Source organism: Myxine glutinosa, chromosome 1, assembly GCF_964187855.1.
Source record: "Myxine glutinosa chromosome 1, kmMyxGlut1.1, whole genome shotgun sequence".
NCBI classification, from domain to species: domain Eukaryota; kingdom Metazoa; phylum Chordata; class Myxini; order Myxiniformes; family Myxinidae; genus Myxine; species Myxine glutinosa.
Window position 1 is genome coordinate 18,501,402 of NC_136261.1, and position 11,727 is coordinate 18,513,128.

Here is an 11,727-nt window from a genome sequence, read left to right on the forward strand (position 1 = left end):
ACAGAAAAGACTCAACCATGAGCACCAAGGAGCTTTCAAAAGATCTCTGGGATAACGTTGTGGAAAGACAGATCAGGGGATAGGTATAAAAATATTTCATAGTCAAGACAATCATTAAGAAGTGGAAGGCGTATGGTACCACCAAGACCCTGCCAGGATCAGGCCGTCCCTCCAAACGGGATGACCAAGCAAGGAGGAGACTGATCAGAGAGGCCACCAAGAGGCCAATGGCAACTTTGAAAGATTTACAGGCCTTTATGGCAAAGATTGGTCACTGTGTGCATGTGACAACATTATCCCAAGCACTCCACAACTCCGGCCTGTACAGTAGGGTGGCAAGAAGGAAGCCATTCCTCAAAAAAGTCCACCTTGAGTCATGTTTGAGATATGCAAAAAAACATTGCGGAGATTCTGAAGCCATGTGGCAAAACCGGTGTTGTGGCAAAACTGAGGGCCTTTCTCTCTCTCACCGCAGGTAGGTTGGTGGTCTTTCTGTCTTCTACTGACTCCTCTCCAGCCTTGTTCCCTCTGCTCTGTCTGTGCTCTGTCCCATAAATATTCCTGCAGGACCCACAAGATCTTCCAGAAACCTTCTTCTGTTGAAACTGCCAAAATCAAGACTCTCTGCTCACCTTCAATCTTTGATTCCTCTTTTCTCCCACCTCTTTTCTTTTCTCCCACCTCTGGAACAAACTCCCACACTTTCTTCAATCCCACTCCTCCCTCCAGGTCTTTAAAACAGCTGTTCAACACGATCTCTTATCTTTCCCCATCCAAAACCTTGATCTTTTCTACCCCAATTAAAACACCCCAAATCCACCTCTTTGAATCCCCAACTTATTTCCTGAAATTCCTAGTAGTGTTTATTTGTTTTATAACGTGTATGCCTCCCTCCTCCCCAGCCCTCTCCCTTCCACAGATCTACCAACGTCCCTGTTCTCCACTGTTGTTGCGCTTCCATCTCTCTCCCCATCTTGTCTCCCGCTCCCTTCATTGCATGTTTTATGTGTCTGTGCATGTTTTCATGTTCAATGTGTTAGCTCTTACACGAGCCTCGATTCTGTATACAAAAAAAAAAAAAAAAAGTTAGAGTACGAGCAAATAACGCTCGAAGAATTGCAATAAACTTTATTTTCTCATGAGGAATGAGTGGATTAATTTTAAATCAAGATCGATTCTTTTTGTTAGTCTTGTATTCCTGAGAACATTGATGTACGTATATTATGTGATGTATTAAATTGTCAAAGTGGTTGTGGCATAGAGAGCACAATTGCAGAGGCTCTAATTATTGAAAGTGGATGAAACGATGGAGATCTCCCAAAAAGAATGCGTTAAACCTCAAACAATGATCATTCTCTTTTGTTCACAAACTGCGTTAGATGGTCACCCGCAGCAGAAGGCAGGGCTCAAGTTCCTTCACCTTTCCATTCTTATATAACTTCCGGTTTCTTGGCGTCTCAAAACGATTTGCCAAGTCATTCACTCCACAAATGATTGGGAGCTCTTTGTCGCATGGCCTGCAAAATGTTAACTCAGTAATGCTTGGCCACTCTTGGTGCTAAGATGGGTTGTGGTTGCAACTTTATACTTTGCTTTCTTCTTCGTCGACATTTCTGTCTGTCTATGTAGAAACAAAATCGGGATTCTTGTGAAACTGGGAGTTGTTTTGGAAGTTACCGGGCAACCTGGATGTTCGTTTTTTAACCAAGGAGCACAGAAAATCAGAACTCCAAGAAAACTGGGACTCTTATGTACAGTACTCGTTATTGGAAGGAGAGGGTAATAAAATATCCCATTGCTGAAGTTTCTGAGCGACTTCATCCAGTGACACCAACGGATGTTAGTTTTGGGACAGGGCAGCCAGCATGATGTAGCACAGCAAGAATGTAACGAGCAATCCACATTGAAATTGTGCTCGACGAGACGCAACCAATGAACCAGGTTTTGTGTTTTTACTTTACAAGGGCTAGGCTCATGGACGCGCGAGGTTACAGAGGGTAAAAAGATAACCTACTGACAGTGGGGCAGTGGGACCACAATCGAAACAAACAGGAAAATAGGAAATGGAGAGAGGGAGAGGAGACAGTGGGGTATAAAATATCGCAAGTACGGATGGAGGACAACATGAGATGGTGTTGTACTACCTGCTTGAATCCCTGAAGGGAAGAGGGTGATTGAACTGTCCCTGGAAGGCAGTTCCATAAATTTGAGAAAAGAAGTTTAAAAAAAACAGTTGAGGTGACCGATGAGCCTGTATTTTGGGAATTTAACTAAAAGAAGGTTAAGGGAAGAACACCTGCATAATGGTTGAGCTGAGGGGTGTTGAAGGGATGAGAGGGCAGAGGAAGCGAGACCAGAAGAGAGCCGGCTAAAAAAAGAGAGGCCACAGACCTGTCCGCAATGTGACCGTACCAGCATTCTACGTCGGCCTCATTACAGGAGGCGCCAATAACTTCGAGGGCTTTAGATTCCACCGAATCAAGGAGAGGCAGCGATGCTGGGGCGCCAGCCAATAGTTGATAGCAGTGTTCCGCTGAGATGCAGACAAAGACCTTGTAGGCTGGGAATAGTTCTGACTTTTCAAGGAATTTCAGTACTTGGAACGACAGAGAACGTGAGGCCAGGTGTGCTGCATGTTTTTTTCACCTTGAACAGTCTCTGAAACATGTTAACTTTACTTTTGGTCTTCTATCGTTTCATCTTCCAATACTATTTGCCGTTTACAATGTGATGATGTCTTCGAGCAACTGTGCGCCTGCCTCGTCTCATTTACATCTCAAAGAAAAATTTGTACTTCAAGCTTTTCTGCAGAGGAAAGAAAAACAGGAGAGAAACTGGAAAGTTCATGGAACATTTTACCACGCAGTCTTGAGCGAAAAAAAAAGGACATGGGCGGGGTCTGTGAGCATCAAATTTGATTGGTCGAGATGACGTTAAATGCCATACTAACTTGCACAAGTACGGGTAAATGAAAAGTTTTTGAAAATGTCAAAAAGGCGATTTATGTTCTACGGTGTTTAAATGTATAATTAAATTGAAATAAAATAAAGGTTTCAAATGTCGGAGAAAAACAAATCCAGAAGTTTACCACCGTTGATGCAGCGTCTTTTACACCGCCTTATTTAACACGTTAAATTAGTTATTTGTCCTTGGTGTTTGTGTCCTTTATGACATCCTTAAAAACAGTAAGTTTCCTGTTTGGAATGATTTCCAATCCTGTTTGACTGTTGGACAGGCAGACAGAGTAAAATAATGATCTCACTCCTCTGTGCGCATGCAGGAGCGGGACAAATTCAGAGCCAAAGTACTGCTAAACTACAGGTTCGTTTTCAGATTCATGTTCAAAATACAACATCCAATTGAAATTAAGTTGTTCCTCGATCATAAACGGATGCGGGGTAAGTCAGAACTACCTGTGCCATTGGTAGTAGCACATCTACGCAGTCACTGGATATTCCGTCAAGCTTGAAATTCCCAAAAACCAAGATGGCATTTTGACTTTTCCAGTCTCCAGGTTGTTTGCCTGCTCACAAGTCTAATTGTCTGAAAATATTTCCTTCAAACATGCAAGATGCTGCTTTTAATGCCACTTGGGATCAAACTCCACAACAATTGATTCCTCATATTTTTTATGTCAACAGGACAACTTAGCGGTTGGATATTTAAATATTTAATTATTTTGTATGGTTTTCAGTGTAAAATGCCTCACCTTATGTCATTCTGACATTTCCAGTTCTATAAACACCAAGGAAGCCCCATGAGGCTGTGGGATGGTGTGTGCCCCGAATAGTAGATCAGATCAGATTTACTTTTCTTCGCCACAAAAGGCCAACAGCCACTGCAAGTGTTTGTCCAAACTTTTGCTTCATCCGCTCAATGTAGAACCGACTTTCGCAGCCGAAATGACGAATAATTTCCTGCAATCAGGCTGATGCATAGTAGGCCTATGACAAGGCCTGGTAAGAACGTACAAATCTACACCGTTAGTTCGTGAAGGTGAAATCCAACTTTTTGCAGGAAATACAAGCAGCAGTTATTTATGCAGTTTCCCTAGCAGAGAAATAACTTTAAAAGGCTACGCATACAAGGGATGATGAAACGGTTTTTTAAATTTATAAATGCAGGTTAAGGGAAATTTTGAAAACTTATTTTTGGATCGATTTGGAATTATTTCTAAAGCTAAACTTTATAGCTAAACAGATGGTGTAATGTTACCATTCTGAGAGTGAGATGGGGTGAGTGAAAGTGGATAAGGTGATGCATGCACAGAGAATATTAGGATTGATTCAAGGATTAGGAATATTAGGATTAGGATTATTCAAAAAGATTGATACAACTTTGACTTCCTGCCATTTCTTTGTTTTTTGACCTATGCGGTTTTCCTTTTCAGGGTTTGGTGGTGTTATCGTGGTATTTGTTCCCTAGGATTTCTAGCTCCGTAGCTCAACCATGCCATTGACAGTGGAGCAGAAGATAAAAGTGGTGGCTCTGTGGTACGAGACTAAATCATATGCGGACACCCACCATGGGTTCTGCTGGGAACACGACCTCAGATCACGTGATGTACCCACAAATTGTGCCATTCAACGTATTGTGAAACATTTTGAGCACAAGGGTACAGTGCACAATCAGAGCAAGGGCAACATTGGCCGGTCAGCGACAGTAACCAGGAGCCAAGCCAACATCGACGCCATGCGGGATTCTGCAGTGGACAGTCCCAAGAAGTCCCACCACCGGCACTCCCAGGAGTTTGGCATCAAACCAACATCAGTCTGGCGTATCCTCACTAAGGAACTGAAGCTTTTCCCATACATCATCTCTATAAGGCATAAATTGAGTCAAGATGACATGAGAAGGAGACTTGATATGTGCAATTGGCTCGGTGACAGGATGGAGCGGTACCCAAACTGGATCAACCTGATGTGGTTCAGCGATGAAGCCCATTTACACTTGAACGGTTCCATCAACAACCACATCAACATTTTCTGGGGGGCAGAACCACCTGAGCAGATCACATAGAGCATGTCAATTACAAGAATTTTACGTAAATGCCAATTTCAGACCTTGGGCTCTCACCAACTCTCGCACCAACTTACTGCAATAGCAATCGGTGATAGAAAATACCACGTCATAAGCTTTCAAGAAATGTTTGGTTCACATTCCTGAGGTTTCTGTTTCTTTGTAAATAAACGTTTAAAGTTGTGTCACTCATTTTGAAACACCCTGTATATAGGACGAGAGCAGAAATGTTGGATTTTTAGAGGTTCACAATAAGTGGGTTACGAGATAGAATGTGCCATTGTGAGGTCAGGAAGGGATGCGTTGCGAGATTCAAAGGGCAGTGAACGAAAGTCCAAGGGAGAGGTGGCAGAGGCCTGGAAGTTTGCAAAACTATTTGTGGGAAATATGGCAGGATTGTTTACCTTGGTCACCTGACATACATGAGTAATGCTCAGAAATTTGGTTTGCGCAGCATAGAGGAGTGAAAGCTGGAAAGGCTCATCCAATAGAAAATAACACCACTCTACTTGCAATTCGTGCAAATGACTTGAAGGATATGAAAAGATAAGGATGTAGATTGAGTAAGAGGAACACATGGAGTCATAAATAATACTAGAATGCCACTCAGTAGAGCGCGTACTCCCGCCATGGGTCAAGTTGGAATAGTACGATTTCACAAAAGTTTGAGGGAGTAGTTCAGTGACAACACAAGACAAGACAACACAAGACAGACACTGCACAGATATATATTTAGAATATATAGAAGATAATGTTTAAAAAAAACAAGGCAATTTCATTTACATTTTCGGATTCAACTTTCAATTCTATATAAGTGAGTGTATGTTGAGGCGTGTGTGACTTCAAATAAAATTGTAAGCCAGGAAAAACGTTCGTTTCATTCCTTAGGGATACAACATGTAAAACTGGCCCAAACGTCAAAACAAAACTCGCTCATTTTAAGTCGTACAAGCTAATGCGACCCCACTCATTCTCCTGGGAAGAATCCCGTGCACATGCTTGTCACACTTATAAGTCACCGAAGTCTTTATAAGTTCATCAAATACCGACACCGCGATTGACATTCGCTGAGGTAAATGTTGATATCTCTTCTGAGGTAAAAAAAAAAAAAAAAAAAAAAAAAAGTTTTAAAGCATTATACGTATCAAACGATACATTTTATGAAACGGGGAAACCTAATACACACTTTGGTGGTTTTAAAATGACAGAATGTGTCTTTATTAGAAAAAAAAAAAGAACCTTGAAGACGACGCTGCTAAAAGATACACCGCTCTAATGCATAACCACGAGTTTAAACTACATTTACAACGAATATGAAAACTATTTTCATATCACAATGTTAAATATAGAATATATAGAAGATAATGTTAAAAAAAATGAGCCCTATCTTCCAACGGTAAAAAATCCTTTTAAAAATTCCTGGATCCGGAATAATATCCTGAGCTTCACCAAAAACGAATCAATTCTTCCTTATCCTAAGGGCAATCATCCCACAAACTTTCATCCAAATCCGTTCAGAACTTTTCCAGATATCTTGTTCACGAACACACGGACGGACACGATCGAATGCATTACTCCCTGGCGGGAGTAACAAGTGCATTGAGATTTAGGTTAAAAAACAACTGCCTAAATATTCATTGATGTCTGTAGTTGAAAAGAAGAAAAGGAAGATTTTTGACTTGCCTGGGCCACAAGTAGACTTAAAGATTAGGAAAAATCTCTCCAGCATTTAGGATTTTCCAAATGCACAACTTGCAAGATCAAGATTGCTGTGATCCTTTAATTTTACACAGTCTTGTACTGTACAAGCAATAATCGATTCCACAGTGGAAAAGTATTGCTGATTCCAGGTACATTCAGTAGCAAGCTTCTTCGCAATATACAAGCTGCTACGACTCGACTACCATTACTACTTTTACGGGCCAAATCATTCCTTCTTGCTGTGGGCTCAGCTGGGGAACGTTTTTGGCTCGAGTCTTCCTTGGACCAGCTGGCCAGGCCTGACGTTTGACTGAGGGTGACAGAAATTCGTAATTTGTTCAGGGTGCCATCGAAGACTTGCGGACTCTTCACAAAGGACACCGTGGGGTACCTAACTTCCACCGAAGAGTGTTGGCGGACAGAACTATCTCAGGGATGGTGCACACGCATTGATGCATCGCCCACAGGCAAAACTTACAATATAGCTGGGCCAAGATTCGAATCCAGGCTAGAATCCAGCTTATGGGGGGGAGTGTGCGGATTACCTCGAGGTGCATAACATCCCAGCACAATCTACCATTCTGTGTCCCGCATTGATAAGTTCAATGCACTCAATGTTGTCTGCAGACAAACTATCGAGTGAAAACATCGAGGACGGTTGTCAGGAATTTTGGCCCCTGAAATATTGTTCCACTGTTTCAATTCAAGAAGGGAGAATGTTATGCAGATCTGTGCTTTTGCCAAAATAGAGCACTCAAGATTTGGAAGTGCACAATTTTTTTTGATAAATCACAAGTAGACAAACAAGAAGGGCAGAAAAAGAAGAGGATGGAAAATAATGCTGTTCCTTTTAAAGATGCATTCATTGTCATCCTTCATTATGAGGAAGCAACCGATATGAAAACAAAGAATGGTTGTCTCGCATCTGGTCAAATCCTCCATTTCAAACATGTACATTCCAGCGAAAAGTGCCAAAAACATTTTGGCTGCAAAACTTCATCCAAACGTTTCTCATAGTGCTTCAAATCATTGCGTGATGTTGTCAAAGTAAATTTAAATTTATTTTTTTTATCTGTTTACTTTCAATGTCAAGGGCTCATGCTCGAGCTTGCTCATACATTACATGTTGGATAAGGCTTTGGAAGTGAATCACCAGGAAGTCCGAAGACGATGATCAAATCAACACACTATTCGGAATTTGAATGCGGAGATCATAGAACATTAGCTCTGCTCTCAGATGGGAATGTCGAGCAATTAGCCAAATTCCAAATTCACAAGGAACACTCATAATTTCGACAATGAACATCAACTGTGACACGTGCTTATGGGATGCAAATGTATGGGGATAGAAAAAAAGGAAATACGGTGAATGTAACAAAGGATAATTATACGACAGAGACAATATTTGCTTGGGATGTAAAAACTGATTTTTGGGAAAATTTGGCAGAAAATGGGATGTAATAGCTCGGGAACTCATTTTATATATATATATATATATACACACACATACATACATATGATTGCTTTATTAACTCTTGTAAAAGCCTTAAATCATTATATATGACTATCATTATATATGATTATATATAACATATTATATATTACATATGATTATATATTACATGTTGGATAAGGCTACATACATACATATGATTATACATACATACATATGATTATTATACATACATATTGTATACATACATACATACATACATACATACATATGATTATTATACATACATATTGTATACATACATACATACATACATATGATTATTATACATACATATTGTATACATACATACATACATAGATACATACATATGATTATTATACATACATATTGTATACATACATACATACATATGATTATTATACATACATATTGTATACATACATACATACATACATATGATTATTATACATACATATTGTATACATACATACATACATACATACATATGATTATTATACATACATATTGTATACATACATATGATTATTATACATACATATTGTATACATACATACATATGATTATTATACATACATATTGTATACATACATACATATGATTATTATACATGCATATTGTATACATACATACATATGATTATTATACATGCATATTGTATACATACATACATATGATTATTATACATACATATTGTATACATACATACATATGATTATTATACATACATATTGTATACATACATACATACATACATACGATTATTATACATACATATTGAATACATACATACATACGATTATTATACATACATATTGTATACATACATACATATGATTATTATACATACATATTGTATACATACATACATATGATTATTATACATACATATTGAATACATACATACATACGATTATTATACATACATATTGTAGACATACATACATATGATTATTATACATACATATTGTATACATACATACATACATATGATTATTATACATACATATTGTATACATACATACATATGATTGCTTTATTAACTCTTGCAAAAGCCTTAAAGGTGTATAACGTATATTTATATCGAAACATGCATCCGCCATCTTGGCTGGTCACCTTTCGGCCAGTCGTCCACTGTTGCAATATAACAGGCCATCTCAGGCCCTGGCTGGGTGTTTGTGGCCTCGGGGGAAAAGCTGACTCAGGATTCTCAGCTAGTTGCTGCGTGTTGGCACACATTGACGCCCATCCCAGGCTGAGGCCAACAGCTTAATCAATTTACCTGGAATCACTCTGCCAAAAACCGCATCCCTTTTTCTTCACTTTACGTTACTGTTCATGCCACGCACCCATTTTTGTTCCAGCTCGGCACCTTATCTTTCACTTGTCTCACATCGGCCAAATGTGCTACCTGGATTACTTTCACTTTACCCTCTCAAATTGCTTTGCACAACATATATTATTTTGTTTTAATGTTACCTCTTGCTGGCGGTTATACTATCACCTGTCACTACCACCATAACCAGAAATAATACAATTATAATCTCTCTTTTTACAAATTAATTTATGTTCCAGCAACATTCAATTGATTATTTTTGCTACATTAGCAATTAACATTTGTTGTTGTGGTTTTTTGAAATTTGGCGGAAGTTCAAATTTACTGACATGCACCTGCAGCAAGATTACAACTTGAATGGCTGAACAGGTAGGACTTGAGGGCAAGACATTGGCAATGAGACAAATATATTTATATCACTAGTTTCAACACGATACTCCTAAATCCAGAATTGTGTCCAACTATCCAAAGAGCACATAAAGACAGTTTAACAGGAACAAACAAGGCCGAACACAAAATTGAGTTTGCAAGAGCGAAGCAAAAGATTCCAAACAAAAACTTTGAATTTGCAAGCTTTGCCAAAATTGGCGTCAACAAAATATCAAGTCCAGTGCATGTGCCAAGTGGTTTGGGGGAGGCAGAAAAAATAAAAAAACAGTCTGGCAAGGCCTGACAGGCAGGCCTAACCGCCATCCATTGGCCCTCGCTCAAGACTATGCCACGCAGACTGCACTGCAATCCTTTACCCTTCCAGGCAAACTTACCCCAAACACTCCAGGTGGCCCAAACATGACCGACATCAGTGTAGAAAACTGAAGTGGCCGGTCTTCCGTCTTGCCCTGCAAGCCTTGGCCTAGCGGTGATCACGAATTGACACCACCGCCAGCTTGAAGATGTTCTTTCCTCTTCCGATCTCTACCAGCAGTGGTCGTCACCAGGAGCTTTGACATCCCCAGCTCACTACCCCAACCTTCCACCGCCCCTCCATCGCCCCGTTCTTCAACCAATCTGAGCCCTGTCCCTCCCGCCCCCTTCCTTAGAGCAGAAGAGTGGGTGCAAAAGAATAAAATAAAGGATAAAAAAATTAGAGCACCAGTTTATCCTTCACCCTGCAGACTGACGGACTGCCTTTTTCTCTCTTCTCTTTCCAGCCACGTCCCCTCAACCCCCGCCTCTCCCCCCTACCCCCCTCCCCACTCTCTCCCAACCACTCTTCTTTGCTTCCGAATCTCTGTGCCAAACTGGATGCCAGGTCTTTGGGTTCCTGATGAGGGCGGGGATAGAGGGTAAAAAGGACGAGGGATACAGGGTGCAAAGGCGAGGGAGACAGGGTGCCAAGGGGAGGGAGAGACAGAGAAAGATAGAGAGAGGGGAATATGGAGAGTGAGGGAGAGGGAGAGAGAGGTATATCAAAAGAGAAAGTGAAAGAGATTTCTAGTAAAAGGTTCAGAGATATTTGCAGAAAAGAGAGTGAGAGAGAGAAGAGAGAAACTGGTGTGTATGAAAGAGAGAGGGACAGAGGGGAAAGAGGGAGTGTGAGGGGGTGCGGCAGAGTGAGGCCGTTTAGTCTGCCAAGAAAACACGGAACTCGTGCCAGGCGTTGAACTGTGCCAAGCCACCTCCCCATCCCTGCCCCCCTTCAGCTCCCCACTCTCCTCCCAGCTGAACACCAAAGTCCTCCCACAGTGCCTATCATTGCCAAGTCCAGTCAAGGAGGGGCGGGGACAGCAAGGAACGAAAACAGGAAGTGTGTCTGGGGAGAGGGGAGAGAGAATAGGAGAGCTATGAAAGGTATAATGAAACAAATTTTACAAACAGAAGGGAAGAAAGAAAAGAAGGAAACAAGTAATTAAGTGTGGATATGTCAGAAAAGGAAAGGAGAAATGAGCAAACATATACTGTACATATTATTATTACAAGTACAGAACAACATATGAGAACTTGGTGAAGAAATGGGGGGAACATTGTGAAATGGGGGAAATGGGGAATGAAGTGGTCATGTGACAGAGGGAGTTGAAGGTGGAATGAAAAAGAAAGAGTTATGAAAGAACAAATGAGGATTGGAGAAAAGGGCAAAAGAAAGAAATAAAGAGGTAGATGAAGAAAAACAATTTAGACTAGACACATTGGAAATGGATGAGAGGAGAAGAATCTTCAGGCCAGGTATGGAGAGCGTAGGTAAGGCCTGGACAAGAGG

The 11,727-nt window shown here is 40.5% G+C and overlaps 1 protein-coding gene across 4 annotated transcripts in view; it reads right to left on the bottom strand.

Moving 5' to 3' along the window:
- Positions 1-10,711, bottom strand: part of LOC137421541 (nuclear factor 1 A-type) — a 209,177-nt gene extending 198,466 nt beyond the window's left edge. For 3 of the 4 annotated variants that reach the window (XM_068107729.2, XM_068107721.2, XM_068107705.2), the window contains exon 1: positions 10,295-10,711. In XM_068107729.2, the coding sequence (XP_067963830.2) occupies positions 10,295-10,330 (36 nt within the window). In that variant the 5' untranslated portion in view covers positions 10,331-10,711. The remainder of the gene's footprint in view (positions 1-10,294) is intronic. The other variant, XM_068107714.2, reaches the window with a different exon arrangement.
- Positions 10,712-11,727: the final 1,016 nt, after the last annotated feature.